This window comes from Falco rusticolus, chromosome 1 (genome assembly GCF_015220075.1).
Source record: "Falco rusticolus isolate bFalRus1 chromosome 1, bFalRus1.pri, whole genome shotgun sequence".
Taxonomy (NCBI): Eukaryota; Metazoa; Chordata; class Aves; order Falconiformes; family Falconidae; genus Falco; species Falco rusticolus.
In genome coordinates, this window is record NC_051187.1 from 78,992,367 (window position 1) to 79,011,582 (window position 19,216).

The window sequence follows — 19,216 nt, forward strand, 5'->3', positions numbered from 1 at the left end:
CATAATTTCTTAGACAGGCAGTGTCATTCATTAGGGCTCTACAGCATTTCTAGCTTAACAGCAGAACTGGCCACAAAACAAAGCAAAATTATAATGCAAACATCATAAATAAACTTACTTTTCCAGCCATTTCCATTGTAAAAAACGGGAAAAATACACGCTTTCTTGGTAAGCTTCAAAAGGTCTTCTGCTTAGGTATTCATGGACAATCCTAGCAACAGGAAAATAAGATCAATCTTATACTGAAAAAACTGATGAAGCAGGAGGTACTATCAATCTGTTAAAATATACTTAAATATATCAATGAAACTGTAGGAAGAGAGACATTGTCACTGTGCTCTACAATGATTTTAACATAGATGTCTCACAAAGTGAGTGCCTATCACAGAAAACTGTTCCTGTCAAAACACTAGTAATGCCACAATACTGTTATTTAGAGCAACTAGAAAGTTTGACGTCTGCATTCCCATTGTCTTCAAGGCCACCATCAGCCTCTCAGTAGCTATGCAATGCATGCACAACCCCACAAATGGGACCTCTGAATGATCTTTACAGGAAAGTATCTACAAGTTTTTATGCATTCTTTGGAGACTGATAAATAAGATTTTATTCTAAGATTTGAAATTTAGATACTAAACACCATGTCCAAACTTGAACACCAGGTAACTTCTAATTCCCCTCAAATTAAGCGTACCAAGGCAAGGGTCAGTGGGAAGGAAAACAAATAATTCAGGCTGTATTCATATATTTATGGGACAGAGGAAAAAGGATGACTTACATGACAGATCCTCCATTTGAGACACATTTTCACTCTGTGTTCTCACACATCCCTTTCCATCTTATAATCTTGGGTTGTTATAAAGTATGCTTATTTTTGTTGCTAGGGAGATGACCCAAGCAGTGACAAAACATATTGTAATCCTTCAGACATGATCAAGCATGCCTTGAAGAACCAGTAATATTAGAAATACAAAGGCTTTAGAAAGACATGCAACACTGGTAAACATGTACCATCCCTCCAAGAAAAGCCTTCCCTGCTGCTGCTGCTGTGAAATACCACTTTATGACTTCAGAACAAAATCGAGTTGTATTTGTTTGTGCTAACTGTCACAATCGATCCTTTAAGCAGCCATCTTAATGGAATATAACTGTTGGCCTCAGTTCAACGCATTTTCACAAACCAGAAATGGTTAATTTTGTTCAGAAACCTTTCAAGCTCCAGTTTATAACTTAGTATCCGAGTACCTTCATCATGGAAAAGAAGTCACTCAAAAGTCAAGACTATAATAAAGAGAAATACTACTCTAACTTACAGAATACTTGGTAGTAGATAATAGCGTGATTTTTTGCAGAGCCTTTTCTTTAATGCTATTTTTATGCAAGTCAAACATCTAAATCACATCTGAAGGCAGCGTAGTCTTTTAATAAATCTGTTTCAAATTTCTTACACTAATTTCAGACACCAAATACACCTGGGTGTAATAACTTCACCTTTCATTCCTCAGAAACACACAAATTTTTCTTGTGATATTCAAATATAGCAGTATGCATTTTTAACTTACCTAGTACAGTCCATAAAAAGGTCCTTAGAAGGGTTCTTTTCCAGTCTTGCTTTACATTCATTTACTGTTTCCTGAGGTATTTCTGGCAAGTGTGCTGCAGACTTTACAGATTTTTTTAAAAAAACAGGGCAACAATGAAAGCAATTTTGTAAATCAACAGAACGAGTTAAAAAGTTCTATAATCAAAGTGAAACTAAATCTTCTAATACAGGAAAAGGAAAGGAATGGTTTGGCTAAAGATAAAACTAAGAAATTCATATTCAGGAAAAAATTTATTTGTTTCCTATTACAGAAAAATGCATTGAAAGCTATTACAGTTATTTACTTCTTCAGTATCTGGGGAAACAAACTTGGCAATAAGTCAAATTTCTTTTTCTTTCCATAAGTCTACCACCACAAAAGCAAGTTATCTGTTTGGCTTGGCAGGATAGAAGGAAGTGGAAAGAAATACACAAGTTAGGAAACTATTTCAAACCAGCCCAAAGAAATGTGTTTTTTTGCAAAAACCGCATGTGACTTATAGTAGTCCTAAAGAAATTATCAGAAGAGATGTAGCAAACTTTGGAGTTTATCTGCTTTTAAGGTATCTGCAAGACCTTCATTTGGAGTAAATTCTTCTCAAGATGACTAAAGAGAAGCAGAAGGAGCACCTATTCATGGAAAGCAGAAGTCTAACTATAGATCCACAGCAAAGCTTCTACAGGATATCAAAGAACAGACTCTTAAAAAAATCAGTGAGATTAATATATGCAAAAGATCTGCTGTTAATGATCCCCATGCAAAACACAGAGAACCAGAATGCTCTGGAACAAAACAAAACAACATTTCACTTGGCGAAAACCTGCAGCAACTCTGAAAATTTACAGCAAACCAACCAAGGCCACACAAGAGTCTGAAAGAAGCCTGAGAATTTTAAGAATTCTTCATTCTCATGTCTTCAGATGACAAAACTCCGAGTTAACTTGTTAATAGTTTTCTTTGTATGCTAAATGAGTTTATCTTGTCTTACTTATCTTGAGATGAGTATTTTAATTAGAAAACATAGGGAGAATAAATCGTAATGGTAGTAGTCTTAAAAGCAGAGATCAGTCAAGGTTTCTGCTCAAGGTGGTAAGAGAAGGCAGTATACCTTTCAGAAAGGCAAAAACGGGACTAATGAAGTTTGATCGTCAATGTACTAAAAACAATGCAACCACTTAAATCTCTATGTACCTGATGTTTACAAAACACTTGAGACAATATTTTGTAATATAATGTATTTACCCCATTAGTGAAGTATGTCTCTAAAACTTTCAGGCCACAGTCTATACGCTTTTCATCTGAAGATACCTCGTATTCTGCCTAGGGGAATGGAATTGAAAATTAAATTATGTTCAGAGCTATTTGGCACTAAAGTCTTTCACATGACAGGTAAATTTTATCATGAATAATATAAAAGGAACTGAAGGCTGTCATTGTTTGAAATCTATTTAAAGATTTTTAGACTACTTAGTGGCACATGTATGAAGAACAGTCTTAAGAAAAAAAACCACATGGAATTTAACTTTTGGAAATCATACAAAAACTAACAATTAGCCAAAATACAATAACAAAAACTGCATCCTAGAGGTTAAATTAGACCAATTACAATGAAATAGTGTTTATGCAGTATTGTAGGACAGAAAGATCCAGATCGGAAATAATTAAGTAAGAGTACAATCATCAGCTTTCTCTTCATTGTATTTTTTTTTTTTTTCCTTCATGTATTTTTCTTTACTACAGTCTTGGGTAAAACTAGGATAAAACTACTACTTTCTACAAGATCACATCAGCTGGAAATATGAGATCTAAACCAAGCCCCACGTCACTCTCTGAGAAAAAACTGGGTAGATATAAAATTTAGTGACGTTTTTGACTTAGTAATGTACAGTACTATGATGTAGAAAAAGACTACTATGCAACACAGTGTGTTTTGCAGATAAACAACTGGCATCTTAATAGAGCTCCAGAGGTACTACTTATAGGAAAAAACCCCACCAGCCCATCAGATATTAGCATTGAAAAACTCCAAGGACTATTTACTATTAATAATTTTGAGGAATAATCTAGAAGCAGACATGATAAGTTACAACATTTAAAGACAATACAGAATCTGGGAAAAGATGAACTGAAAAAAACAATCTCAAACTGCAGCCTGTATTAGCTTCACAGGCTGGGCCTACTCAATCAAAGCTTATTTCATATCTCAGAATATAAATATATGCACCTAGGAGCAAAGAATATATGGCGGACTTCCAGAATGGAGGGCTGTATCATATAAAACAACAGTTCGGCATATTGGGACAACAATCATTAAGAACCTTATAATAAGGTCCAAGTGACAGATCTAATCAGAAGAGAAGTTATGCATCTTCATAAAGAAAACTAGAACACTGAAAAATAACAGTTCAAGAACCAAATATACATACAATACTGGAAATAACAGAATCCCTGAACTCCAGTTCTGCAACCAACTGCAACTAACCCACGCTGACTCACTACTAAGTCATCAACATCTCTTTCTGCTAAGACATTGTGGTATCAACCACTTCAGCACAGTGCTCAAATCTATAGACAACTGCAAGCCACTGTTTTCGCTACTTTTAATTCCACAGTGGTGAGGAATTCTGAAACTACCAAATAACATGAGCAGGTCAGAAAATTTAATCAACCACAGCAGTGCACTTACCGCCTTTAACATGTTCTATTATGCCAAAGTAGTCACTAATTCTATACAGTTAAGCATACCATTTTAAGCAGATACTGTAATTTAAAAGGAAGTTTGACAGCCTTGTCAACTGATTTCTGTTACTCACAGAGCTTAAGAGGGAAGTTTGAGCTGTCACCCATTCTTTTTCATACTTGAGTAACCTCATCCCCAACTAGTGAAATGAGTCACTAGATGATTGGATAGCTGTAATTCCTCACTTTATTTTCTGTCACTTTTATTCAATTATTTCACAACTCTTCTTTCTGTAAAGCCAAGCTGACTCCAGACTTAAAGGTCACACCTTCTCAAGAGTTTAAGCTTACTAGTCTTAGCATTCAGTACAGGTAGACAACATAGCATTGTACTACCTTCATTTTGCCATTTTGGCCTCCTGAAATAATCATGCTGCTGAAATCCTGTTGATCCATCTAAGAGAGTCAGAAGACTCTTAATTCAAGATGCAAGGCTCTTAAGACTGTGGCATTTTATGCCAGAAAATTTAAGTCAAAATTTAATTTTAAATAAAAACATACAACAAATGGCAAAACCCAATGTAAAGACCCCACAGCCTTAGCCTTTCCCCTTCACGTTACTGCCTTACAAACAAAACCAACCAAAAAATACCCTTGCCCCACTCCAAAAAAAGCTTGAACACACTTGCTAAAGTGCAGTCCAGAAAAGGGAATCAGGCTAATTCAGGAACCATCTGTAAGAGATAATAGGTATTTTATCTCACTTCCTTGACCAAGACAGCATGCTAGCTTTCACATCATGAGAGTCACCAATTAGAGATTATTTTAGCTGAAGAGACTTCTGTTTCAGTGATTCCCAAGCATACTACTTCACCATGATTTTTCAAATGGAAGTTAAAAAATAAAAGTAAATTGTGCAATCATCTCTTACATCAGATTACCTCAACTATGGCAGTCTTTGTTAATTCACAGAAGTGTTGCAATCTACATAACATTATAGAATGCATATTTCCAAACAATTCAAAATCTTCCATTAGTGTAAAACACAGTTACTTCTTAGACACAATTTCACCTGAAAAATCATCTGTAAGATTCATTCATCTGTAAGAGCAAAGACATGCCTGCCTTACAGTCATGCCTAAGATTCTTTTTCTCTTTTGTATTCGCAAAGATTCTGCTACTCCTTATCTAAGCTTTTAAGGATTAAAAATGTGTACAGAAGTTGTAACCATTAAGGGTACATCCACAGCTGTCAGCAGTGTCCCTATTGCGCAATGCTCATTAAAGGCTCTGGTTTACATTCACTTCAGGATATTAGCTCCACTGTTCTGGATTTACATTCAATCCATTCTGTGTCTCCAACTGTCATACTGGTCTCTGGAATTTTATGTTAGTACAGCTCCTAAGAGTCACAGAAGTATGGTGAAACACATCTGGGAAGTAAGCCTAATTGCACAAAGATTCATTGACAAATATAAGGCAACTCTGCTTATTTGACACTGAAGTTCCTTTTCAGCTGATCAAGTGCCTCTGTTTATACTCCCATAGGGGGAAGGAAGATACGGTGAAGTGGGAGGCACAGCAACAATCCCATGTGCTTCCTTACACCCTGCTGCATTGTGGGACACATGTAAGCAGCACTACTACCCTACTTCTGTCTTCTTTGGTCACTTGTTCCCTGAATATAAGAACAAAAATGGGTGGGAAGAGGCAAACTGTTCTTTTGGTGCATTCTTAGCTTAAGACTGTATCTTTCTGCTCTTGGATTAACTATGAGGTACAAAGAATAAAAAGCTCTGAGCTATTGTTCTCTCCTCTTGAGGACCGTTGTGTGCCAGCCTACTCTTCTCACTACTTTCTCCCTCCCCATGAGAGTATTGTCTGAAGATATTTTTACAAAACATGGCCACAGGCATACTTCCTTCCTCCCCTCATTCTTTAGCATTAGATACCAAGATGCAAACGTACCAAGACAAAACACTTACTTTTCTCTTGGTCTCTAAAATCTGGTTTCTCTCCTTCCACAGATGGTTCCCTAAATCTCCATCACCACTGCATTTATTTTTTTTAATTAGCACATTCTGTCTAGCCTAGGACTTGCATGCAAGTTGCAACATTTTCAAGTCTATGTTTACAAAATTTTCATATCCGAGTAACATAATATTCATTGTATGCACATAGTTTTAGGTTCAAGAAGCCAAGCAGCGTGTCTTCTAAAATTGTTTCTCTCATTCCCATCACGGCCATTTTTGCAGCTCTGACCATACCAAGATGGCAGGGTTTTTACAATAAATATTAAACATCTTCCTTTAAGTAAGAAACACAAAGTTTCTTGACATCCATCAAAAGTTACAGCTTTACAGTTGACAAAGAGTGCATCGCACTACATTTTCATGTATGCGGTATTAGTGAACAGATGTGTTTAGAGAAAATTAGTATTTTATAAAATTGCAGTGTGTTAACCCTGGTAGGCAGCTAAGCCCCACACAGGTGATCACTCACTCACTCCCAATGATTATCAGAAGGGTAGAAGTGAGAAAACTTGTGAGTTGAGATTAAGACAGTTTAACAAGTAAAGCAAAGCTGTACACGCAAGTAAAGTAAAATAAGAAATTAAATTGCTTCTTCCCATCAGCAGGTAGGTGTGTTCAGCCACTTCCAGGAAAGCAGGGATTCATCATCACGGTTAATGACTACGTGGCAAGACAAACCCACTAACTTTAACTTGCCCCCTTCCTCCTTCTTTCCCCCATCTTTTATTGCGGAGCACAGCATCATACGGTATGGGATATCCCTTTGGTCAGTTGGGATCAGCCATCTCAGCTGTGTCCCCCCTCCAGCTTAGGCATCCCCAGCCTGCTCACTGGTGAGGCAGCGTGAGAAACATAAAAGGGCTTGATGCTGTGGTAATCACTGTTCAGAATAACTAAAATATCCTTGTTGTCAATACTGGTTTGGTCAAAAATCCAAAACATAGCACAGCATAAGGTACAGTGAAGAAAATTAACTCCATCCCATCCAAAACCATCATAAAAATCAAACTTTTTTAAAACAAAAATATATAAGCTATTGCCTATTGATACCTATCTCCAATTTCTCACAGCTTACCACTGCATCCAGAAATTCAATGCATCTTTTCAAATCTGGTCTGGAATCACAGAACTGTCTGAAGAGAAGCCTTCCTATCGGCTGTTTGTCACAAAGCTGGTTATAGTCTCTTTCTGAGAAAGAAATAAGTAAGTATGTTTATTTTTATCTTTGTCATAGCATGGTCCTTACTCCCATTTGAGAACAGGTCAGAAAACCAGCACCAAAACATGAAGATTTTCCATTAACATATTTAGCAAAGATATCAGAAACACACAGTAATCTCAAAGAATAGCGAAACACTCACTTCCAGCCACATTTGTCTCTTATAGATTATGACATTCATTAAAAAAAACATTGAACAATATAGTTAAGTTTCATTTAGGCTGCAGGATAGAAAGCAACAACACTGTGAATTGCAATCCCAAAGCAAACAAGATTGTTTGAAAAGAAGGAATACAAGACATTAAAAGCTCAATAGCTTTTTTTGCTAATATTCAGAAGCAAGACAGAATCCTTTCAGTTAACATCACCAAACTCATACCCCTCCTCAAAAAAAAAAAAAAAAAAAAAAAAAGAAAATCACAGACCATTCTACAGGATACCTACCGATTGAGCATCTAATACCTTCGCAATGACTAACAGGTGGCAACTTCAGCATCTCTTTCCATTTTTTACTACGCCCACTCCTTTTGCCTAGAAGAAAAATATGCGTAATGTGGAACACAGTACTATGTCAGAATAAAATTAAATATAACATTAACAGCATAAAATTAGGTCACTTTTTCACAGATCTGTCAGACCGCTTTTCATGCCTAGAACAAAAAACATCCACAAGGATATCCAAACCACTAACAAACTTGATATAGAAGGACTTTTATATGAAACACTAAATAATGCAGAAAGTCTTTTGCAAGACAAATATTTCACATTTTGACTCTGCATACAGAATATCTCTGCAGAGTCAAGGCAAATATGTAGGCATTCTGAAAATTACAAACAAAACTGAAACATCAAAGACAGAACCAAAAAATATTTGAGAAGTATTTCTCAACCATGGTGAAGAATAGAAGACATTAAGGTTGAGTAACAAAATACATAGAACGAAGTTCTTAAAACACATTTTTGGATAATCAAGTTGTACATACACATTCTCTTTTTTAAGGGCAGTAATAGTAGTAAGAGTAGATCCCACTAATAAACGAGTGGGCATTGACCAAATGCACACCATTTATTCTAAACTATAGGAAGATACAGGATATCAGGAAGAACCTAGTTGTAGAATTCAGATCTTTTCAATGCTTTAGATTTCCCAGCACTAGTATTAAACTGATTTTTAAAAACTACTACAGTATTTTCCCCATTCTTTCTCTAAAATACATCTGTGCTCCATTTTCTATGTTAAATTGGAGTTTTAGCACATTACTTTGACTGGAAGAAGCCAACTCCATTTCCGTAAGATATGCATACTTATCAAAAAAGCAGAGATATGTACATGTATATGTTTCTGTATCTATAATCTCTTGAATTGCCTAACATTTCAGTGGAAGAGTAATTTTTGTGCTGCACAATATTTTAAAAGATTTTACAAAGTGATATGGCCAGATGCGTTTCCACATGACAGAACACTAGCAGAACTGCACAGAAACTTTTTAACTGTACCAAAGCAGTATGTACTGTTAACCACAATGGGAGAGAAAGGAAGGGAGTTACCCTGTGTAACCCGAATAGAAACTAAGCAGCAAACAGTACTGAACTCTTTCAGAATTAAGTCGTTAGGGAGAAAGGAACTAACATCTTCAGAAAAATAAAAAATTTTAAAAACACCTCTTCACTCAAACATACAGTTTCTTGAACATTGCAGTCAAGAGTAGTTCCAGCTTAGCATACCTTAGCTCTTATCAAATTTACATGATCTTTGCTAACAGGAACATTAATGTCTCACTGTGCTGCTGCAACAAAACATTCTCAACTCTAGCATCACTATGCAAGTAAACAAATAAGGAATACAAAAGCTTAAAAAGTTGGCCTGCAGAGATTCTTTGATCTGATACCTACTCTCTAGAAACCATTCTTCTGCACTTTCCTAATGTTGCTTTGTAAGTCATTTGCTTTCCAAAATATTTTAGAACACAAATATATTGAATCTACTTCCCCTCTTGTACTTCATACAGTACCAAACTAATCATGAAGTTGTAATTACCAGCATCATTGAAACAAACTCCGAGTATTTTAACAAAATATTTTTGATGTTAAAAAGAATTTGAATACATGCTTGAACAAAATCAAACAACACAGAGCAAACCGCATTTCTAACAGAACTAAACACAAACAAAATCAGAGAATATTTATATATGCACGCATCTATGCACGCATACAATGCATAGAAAAGGACTGGGTATAGATTATTATGTGATCATGAAAAACAGTGGACAGAAGAGTCAACTTAATTTTTAACCTAGCAACTGAAAAATGCACCAGACTGCAAGGTCCACAGAAGTTACGTTTCTTCTGTTAGAAACTGCTCAGAAAGGCTCATTTGTGCATGTCACAGTACAATCAGTACTGACCAAGAATGATAAACCAACCCAAATGGTGTTCAGAAAAATCTAAACTGAACTGTGATATACACCAAGTATATCACCTTCTGAAGCACAGTGAAAGGAAAAAAAACTTCAAAACCCACAAAACCCCAAACAACAACGAACCACCAAAAATGCGAAAACAAAACAAACCAAAAAAAAAACTACACCCCAAAAAAAGATGATCACTGATGCATTATACTTCAGGGGTCCAACACTGCTGTATTTTGCCCCAGACATCTGTCCAGTTACTTACTATGTGACCATTATGAACTTCATAAAAAGAGACCATATACTGGAATGCAGCTGCATGCAGCATCCTGAAGAAGTCAATAAAGGATACATATAATATATTAAAGATACACAAGAATTAAGTGCTTAGAAGTAATAGCTAAATCAACATCCTCTGTTCTCTGAACTGACTCTTCTTAAATTTAGACATTTTCTATGCATTTGCTGTATGTCCTAATAATGTAAAGAGAATGCATGACTTACATTATTTACAGACAAATTAGCCATTTCTGGTAAAAGTTATGGAAGCAGGCAGATTTGTGTGTCATATTATTCCCTAATTGCAAAATTCTTTTCCATTTCTGAGGCAGTTTAAAAGAAGTATCAAATCAAATTATAACAGTTGTGGTTTGTAAGTATCTTAATATTGATTTCAGTTCTTCTATTCTGGATCTCATTCTAAAATACTTCAGATAAAATTCTTCCAGAAAGACCAACAACTTACTTTCCTACACAGCCGCAACAAAGCCATTAAGGTAATCTACTTTATGGTTGACCTATGTGGTTCAGAAGAATTACCGCTTTTGCCTCTTTCAGATGTAATTGCTAGCTAGAACAATGTCCAACTTGAAGCAACTCATCTTTTACAAAGAGAAGGGTGGACGCAGCAATACCCCATTACAGTGAGGAAGCACTGCAATTACATTTTCAAGTGTATGATAACCTTACCTTCTTCTCCTCCCCAAATTACTTCTTGGAGTCAGAATTTCAGCATTTACCTCTAAATAGTCTCGCTTCTTAAAGAGATACATACTAAATTCAGTTAGATCATTGCATTAGAATATGGGTGTGGGAAGGATGGTTACATGTTTTCATTTTTCAACTGTTTTTTTTAAAACTTCACAGAAACATTTGGAAAATATATGTAAGACAAGGTGGTTGGTTCATTCATCAATAAAAACACAACTACTGACAAAAAAAACCCACTGCTGTGGCAAAACAATGCAACCTGGTGTAGAAACAGATTTAGACAAGTAAGAATATTTTTCAAGTAATCAGATGGACTTCTCACAGCTGTAGTTATCTTCCTTAAGACAGGATTTGCGGCATGACTTTCACTGAGCACTGTTCACTGGACATTATTAGTTAGTCTTCCTTGAGATAGAAAACTTAGGTTCTGTCCTGTAGAATAAGAACAGTGAGAAGCATTGTACTGTATTTGGCTAATAAATATACACTGACTATATGTGGTAAGATTCAACGGCTCCTACATCAACACTGAGATTCTGCCGTTGAGTTGTTCAGGGACCTCCATGCTTCAGCTTTCCTGCTTGTAAAGGCCAAGCAATGCACCTCTGTGGCTGAGAAGCACACAGCTCTGTAGCACTAGGGGTGCGAGATTGCTACACCACTATTCTTGCAAAACTGAGTCCACAAACCAGATTGTCAGATACCAGCTGAGAAATTCATGCTAGACCACACCCAGATAAGCTCTGAAAGCATAAAACTAACCAGAAGACAACCTACAGCATGCCTTTAACTGTATAAATCAATTAACTGATTCAGGGAAAAATGCAAAAGAATTTAATACAGAAGGTCTACATCATCTACACTGACATGCATGAGAGTAATCCAGGTACATACAGTCTCTTACGATACATCTTTCCCACAGCAGAGAAAGCTGCAGGCAGGGTTCCTAACAGATTTTCAACTCACATGAATTAAAATCTTACCCTGCTTACAGACACGCTTCCCTTCAAAACACTCACCATAAGGATTAAAAACTTTCACTGAAAAAGTAACACATTCCTATTTAACTAGGGCCTTTGCTACAAAGACATTTGTAAACACTGCCTACTAAGTAACCATCTCCGAGGGTATGCCCTTACTGTGCAAGATCCACCTGCAAGACACAAAACACTGCAAAACTATTATCTCTGGTCCTCAGATCAGAACAGTAACACTGAAGTACCCCTGACTTCAAGCTAGGAGAGAAGTTCACACATACCATCACCTCAGGAAGGCTGACATGCTTCCAGTTCTAGAGACAGTTCATACAGTACTGCTTTGTGGGGTCTCTGCAACCTTCTCCATTGCACAGGTCAGATAGGTTTTTTGACACCTCAGTTCCTTGAAAAACAAGCCTGGTCACAGCTTAACAACTAGGTTTAACAGAGTGGCATCTCTGTTATACGGGAAAGATTCTTTTTTTCCTAGAAGTATAACACATAGAATCTGTTTGGCTCTCAGGAAATTAACCAGAATCACCTAGCTGAAAATTCAGGCTTCAGCACAAGGTAGGCACCTAACCCTTCAGTGTTATAAAGGAGGCACTCTGAACACAAACTGAGGCAAAAATACAAGCAGTTCAATAAATAAAGACGTAAAAGATACCTATAGATTACAGATTGTTATGGCATTTTTAAGATAATAGTCCTCACGCTCTTGGTATCAAGTACACAGAGTTGGACTTCAGCAAGGTAATGCTTGAGTCCTCTTGCTCGTCTGACTGTTAAAACAGTAACACTGTAAACAGTTAAAATCCCCAGGAATCTACGTGAACATTTGTGCAGATTGTTTATATGCACAATCATTTATTGTTCCCACAGCTATAACCACTTGAACAACTGGTTCTTCACATGAACTCTACATACAACCCCAGTAATCATGTGCACATTTAAGAATGCTAGTGCATACATTCTGAACAGCTTCTGCGCTTCTTCAAAAATTAGGTATGAAAGTCTTGTAACAACTCAAGGTAATATAACTTATCTGAACCAGAATTTATTAATCTAATTGTGCAGTCAAACAATATAACATCTGTGTATACATTTCATTTCATTATGTCTAGAACAACTTAATGAACAGGGTTTACTAGAGAAAAAAACACACCAGTATGAAAACTCCAATTTTACTGACTACTTCTTGACAAATAAGGGTTGGTTTTTTTATCATGATGGTATATCTAGACTGCAACAGATAAAGGAATTTTTCTCCTTTTCTAAGTAGATTATGAAACCTCTAGTTATAATTGCCACACTTGAAATAACCAAAGCAGCAGTGTATATCAATAACTAGACCTCTCATGTTGTGTTTATTTAGTAAATGTAATTATTTAGATTCCAACATGCCCGCATGCATTCTTCTTACAGTTCATTAAATAAAAGACAAAAAGGCAGACATTGTGCATAATTCTGTACAAATACAGGAAGACATGTTTCCTGCCACAATGAGTTTACAGCAATTTAACGCACAATGCAATAAGGGAGCGCAATAGAACTTAGAAGGCAAATAAGGGAAGAACAGACAACAATAACAGCAACTGCAAAAACTCAAGGCACTTTCACGTTAAAATTCGTATTTGTTGCTGGTGAATGGACTTTCTGGGCATGAGTGTGCCTTGGTTTTCCACTTGTCTTTACTCCTTAAATAACTACAGATTTTAGCTCAGTTCAATAGCCAAACTGCAGTAGTCTGGAGCAATCTCCTTAGAATTTTCTTCCTAGTTACACACATTATAGGATATCTGCCTATGTATCATCACCAATACCATACTGCATTATTACCTTATACTGCAAGCAAAAGTAGGATGTATTTCACTTGCAGAATTATTCCAGTTGTTTTTAAACCTAGACAGATAAAACACACAATTTGAGTAGACTGCTTATTTTTTGTGACGAGTGCTACACTAAGTATTAATGTCGATTCTGAAAGAAGTATCTTTCAGGATTCACTTCAGCCAAACTGTGATCCCGTTCTGTTATTGAAAACTTCCTGCTAACTCCATCCTTGGGCTGCACCTAACAATTATCAAATCTGCAGGAGCTTGCTGATCCATCTGAAAACTAATGCTGGGAAGAAAAACTCAAGCCCAAAACACTCAACAACATTAAAAGAAAAAAAAACACCACCACAACCACCCACACACCCTAGGTTGGTTCATGGATCCAACTGGAAACTATCTTACCCATTCTGCAACCACAGGTTAGAACAAATACAACCAAGTGCTGGGGGTGAAATTTGCTTGAGGCATGACCTTAATTTAGTCTAATCAATCATGACATAGAGGATATTATATGCCTAACAGCAGACCCAGTTCTCATTCACAAACTGCTCCTGCCAGAGCAGTACAAATTAATTTTAAAGTGCATGCAAAAGGAGCAGGTATGTTTAAAATATACTCTTGGCGTGGATCCTCAATTGGAGTAAACTACCATTGACTTCAAAGGAACTACAGATCTACCCTTTGGACATATTTTTGGAGACTATTACTTCAGGCAATGAAAAAAGGAAGGTTCCTATGCAGTTTAAAGCATACACTGATTAATTTCTTTCCTTCAAAACATCACAGACTACATGTGGGATGCTGAAATTATTTTGGGGCTTATATACACTCAAAGAATTTACTGAGAGTGACTGAAATAACTACAAAAAAATAGAAGATACAAATATAAATAAAGAGAAAAGCGAATAAAAATAAAAATATATTTTTGTTAACTTTCAGATTTTTTTCAGAGTAACCTAGTTTATATTTATTATTTGTCCCCATGTATGGAATAAATTCTTCAATGTCCTTCAAGAGATACTAATTTCAAAGATATTTCTGCTAGGAAAAAATGAACACATTAATTCCCCTGCTTTTATACCACACTAGAATTCATATTGCTGAACATTATTCTTTTATACATAAAAATTCCTGGAAGTGAAAATCTGAGCAAGGAGATCATAAAATTGCAAGGTTTTGCAACCTCTGTCTCATAAATCATACATCACTATCACTTAACACCTGCTTTTCTATCTCAGCTGCTGCACTTCAGTGCTCTAAGATCAAGTTTGAGTTTTCTTTATAATCTCTTGTTTTTCTACTGAGTCACTTGTGCTTGTTCTACCACTGGGTTCACCTTTAGAGGAAGTTCTCCGGTTTTATTTCTCTCATACAGATTTCCCTCAAAAAGTAACGTATGCACAAGAGGAAAGAGCTGGATTGGCACAGAAGGCCACTTATCCCAGGAAACGGGGACAGGGAATCCCAGAACACTTTGCACTACAGTTTTCACCCAGAGACAAATTCCTCCATGGACAGGTTAGTCCTCCAAGGACAGTCAGTACAAGCAGGTCAACTGGAAAAGTGGATGAGGTAAGAAAAACCTCCCAATATCACTCCTGATTCCTTCATCTTTCATCCATAAGTACCATACTTTGTGTCAACACAGTATTTTCTAGTAGCAGGTACACGTAAGAGTCATATATTATGAGCCATCACTAACAACCATATGTGCTGTGAACTGGCATTTCATTATTTACAAAGTCGTATTAAAACAAAAAAAAGATAAGGAATCCTCATAGCTTTCCTTCTTCACACTTCACACAAAGAAGTGTTGCAGTTGCTACAGAGACATTACAAGTCTGTACTGGAAAAAGACAGGCTTCTATTAAAATAATTTGTTCTAAGAACAAGTTTGAAAAGATCAGGGAATAGCATCATAAGACTAAATTTAAAGTTTTGAGGCTGGGGGGAGGCTGGGGTTTGATCTGGCTTGAAAAATGGGACTAGTATCCTCTTATAAACAGATGTTCTCACAATGTAAATTGAATTGGAAGATTCACACCTCTAATGAAATAGACCAACAGTAAGACTATTAGTAAGAAGGTAGAAGGTAGTTAGCCTAGAAACAGACAGCAATAACACTTTGTTTTTATTCTGTAGAAGGAAGTAGCAGCAAAAGATGCATTTTATCTAAACACACTGGTTAGTTCCTCACTCTCTAATCACATACATCGAATTAACTTGCTACATATCAAACCAAACAGTAGACATGAATCTAGCTGTTCAAGGTGTGCTAATTCTGCACACCTACAAACGTAAAACTCAAATTACGTGCATGTCCTAACAATAGTCACATCTAGAAGCACTGGAGTACTTAAAATTAGAAGAAAAATGACGAATACAAATCTGGGATCATAATTTTGACTGTTAGTTCTGGTTAATGTGCTCAAGTATGATTTGTTTAGACTTGGTGTTATTTATTTACCAGGCATTTCCAAATTCTCATTAAGCCTTTGCCATATCCTTTCAAAAGATGAGGACAAATATACAACATCTTTAACTCAGTTTCTATATTTGCAAAATTAAGATCTCTAGGGTTAAAAGACTCTGTGAGATGCTTTCAATAGTACAGTCTTTTTCTACTCTCATCTTCATCATGAAGGTATCACAAGTTAGAATGAGATTGACCCATGCAAACCATAATTAAGCCTACAATGATTTCTTTCAACAGCCACTGAAAACAATAAAATAAGAGCACAGTAGTTTACATCTTATTTCTTTTGCTTTTACAACTGAAATATTTATGCAGGTCAACACCTTCTCTTATCCAATCTTCAACATGCTGTGGAATTAGAAAAAGGATTACTGATGTGGCTCAAGCCTATACATCAAAATAAGTAAAGCTGCTATTTTATATTAGCTTAGGATTTTGCCTTCTTCCATGAGAAACAGTAACTCTGCACTTTTCCATGCTATCCCTCTGCTTCACACACTATACAGTGAGATAACAGGAATGCAGGAAGCAAAAGGTCAATAATAAGTCTGCTTTTCTGTCCCAATTGTGAGGCCCTTTTAGCAAAGAATATATTTCAGTAAAATACCTACCTCACATACTAACTTTGCAAATTCCATTCCCTTGGAGTCTATCGGGCACATAAGAATAGAGCTGGGACAGGGATTTTATGGAATGGTCCTGACAGATGGAATAAACCAGACATTCCCAGACCAGCCAGAGCATTCAACTGACAGAAAGTACTTCCACTTCAAGAAGCATTGTGAAAAATGTGATTTAAGTTCCAGCCTACGCACAGGGACTCAGACCCGAAAAGGTAAAAGATCTTCTACCAATTGATCAATGGAGTTTTAGAGTTTGAAAGCCAGAAATCATGTTTTTGTGCATGCCTACACAAAAAAGCCCAGGCCAATTGAAGGTACAAAAGAGTAACAGCTTATTACCATTACTTTTATAAGTTTCACACCAGGTAGAACTGATCTTCACATCAGCTGCTGTCAGACTTTCATTTAGTTCATTAAAATATCTTGTTTGGTCAGTTCTACCACTATAATTTATTTTAAACATAGTGAAACCTTAACTAAAGAGGCAACCTGACATTAAGCAGCCACTTAAAAGCCTTTCCAGATTACCACTCCACTCTTTGTGGTGAGGGTTTGGGCACAGTAAAATTTTGAGCCAGATTCCACTTTCCCTTCATTTCCAAGATCACTTCAATGCAAACTCCAAATTCAGGCAGCACCACCACAGACAAGTTACCGTCAGTGAAACCAGCCAAAACATGTCATGTAGTTAGAGGTGGTCTTTTCAGCTAAGGTTGGGAAATGGCCCAAAATTGCAATCACTGTTCTGTTTTTTAAACCCCACTTCAAAGTAAAAAAGTTGATTTTCCTCTCTTGCTGCTTAAGGCAAATTTAACTGGATACACATATGGCGTAAGTGCCAAACCCATTTAGAGTTGGAGGAACTTGCAAAACATACAGGGGCAGATTCTGTTGTTCTTACTCACTTTAAACAGCTCCAGCTACACTAATGGGACTTCTCAATACAATTAAGAAAAGCAGGTTCCAATCCAAAAAGAATATGCACATTTCACAGCTGAAAAACATACTCTGCACTGAGTACTGTGGTAATCTGGGGTGGCTTTCAAGTGGCCATTTAATGGACAATTATACACATGAAAGAACAGTAAGACAATCTTATTTCAGGACTTTTTTTAAACAGCAACCATGTGCTAGACTAAATTTCATTCTCTATCCACAATATTTGTTAGCTGGGGAAGGAATCTTCAAGTCAAGACGTTCTGAGGAATCAAATTGTAAGTATTAATCTAATGGAAAACACAACGCTTTAGTATTAGGTTAATACGTAACACTCGACTGCAAAATACAGGTAGCATTCACCAGCTATGTTTTTCACAGGCAGGAATTTCAGCAAGATGGAGTGCAAGGTCCTTCCAGAGAAGACTTATGTCACTTCATCCTACAAAGCCACACGCGTATATAGTTATAAACCCAGAATCTACAGATTAACGATCTTCTTAAAACATCCGGTAAAAACACCGTTTGATTCAAGAGCCCGAAGGGGGAAGGAGGAAAGGTTTTTTTCCAGAAGCAAAGCCACAAGCCAGTAACTCCAAACCCATCCCGCGGGAGGCGCGGGGCAGGTGCCTGAGGGCACTGCCCGGCACTCACCGCCCGCCCCGCTGCGGCGGGGAGAGCTCCTGCCACCGGCCCCGAGGGGGTCCGCGCCCCGCCCGGACCTCCCTGCCCGGCAGCCTCTCCTCCCCCCCACCCTCTTCTCCTCCACCACTTCCTCTCCCCGCGCCTCGCTGGCCCCTTTCCCCCTCACCTCAGACCCTTTTCCTCCCCCTCGGTACGTCCCCAGCCCGCCCCGCCTCGCCCTCTCGCTTCTCCCTCCCCCTCACCTCCCCCGCCGCCTCGCCCCGCGACTCTCACCCTCCCGGGCTTTCAGCAGCACCGTGTTGGCCACGATGTTCTCGATTTCCATGGTCGGGGGCTCCTTCCCCTTAGGGCAGCCGGAGTGGAGGCCGCCCCTACTGCCTCCTTCGCCCCCTCCTCCAGCCCCGCCACCGCCGCGACGCCAAGCCTCCGCTCATCCGGCCCCGCAGGACCTCAGCGCTGCGCTCGCCTCTTCCCCATCACCCGCTGCTCGCCCCGGCACCGGCCTCCCCCTCCCCGAGGGCGGAGGCAAGGAGCAGGCAGCGACCGCCCGCCCCGACCATGGCTTGTCCGCCCTCCTCCGCCCGCCTCAACCAGCTCCACCTCCGCGCTCTCTGCCACCTCCCCCCCCCCCCTTCCTTAGAACTACAACTCCCAGCAGGCCTCGCGCGGCAACGCCCGCCGGCTTCCCGGCGCCGACCGCGCTCTGCTTGCTGGGACATGTAGTGCACGAGACTTTTCCCAGCCTCCCCCCCCGGCTCGTCCTAAAGCGGAAGAGGAGTGGCAAGTCTCGCGATAGTTGGGCGAAGGTC

The 19,216-nt window shown here is 38.0% G+C and overlaps 1 protein-coding gene across 3 annotated transcripts in view; it reads right to left on the bottom strand.

Annotated features, from left to right (window-relative positions):
* Nucleotides 1-18,981, bottom strand: part of GRK4 (G protein-coupled receptor kinase 4) — a 43,496-nt gene extending 24,515 nt beyond the window's left edge. For all 3 annotated transcript variants that reach the window (XM_037385902.1, XM_037385911.1, XM_037385920.1), the window contains exons 1-6: nucleotides 18,681-18,981; nucleotides 7,959-8,045; nucleotides 7,371-7,483; nucleotides 2,826-2,903; nucleotides 1,563-1,663; nucleotides 119-211 (exon numbers count right to left, since the gene is read on the bottom strand). In XM_037385902.1, coding sequence (XP_037241799.1) covers nucleotides 119-211; nucleotides 1,563-1,663; nucleotides 2,826-2,903; nucleotides 7,371-7,483; nucleotides 7,959-8,045; nucleotides 18,681-18,732 — 524 coding nt within the window. In that variant the 5' untranslated portion in view covers nucleotides 18,733-18,981. The remainder of the gene's footprint in view (nucleotides 1-118; nucleotides 212-1,562; nucleotides 1,664-2,825; nucleotides 2,904-7,370; nucleotides 7,484-7,958; nucleotides 8,046-18,680) is intronic.
* Between the last annotated feature and the right edge of the window lie 235 nt (nucleotides 18,982-19,216).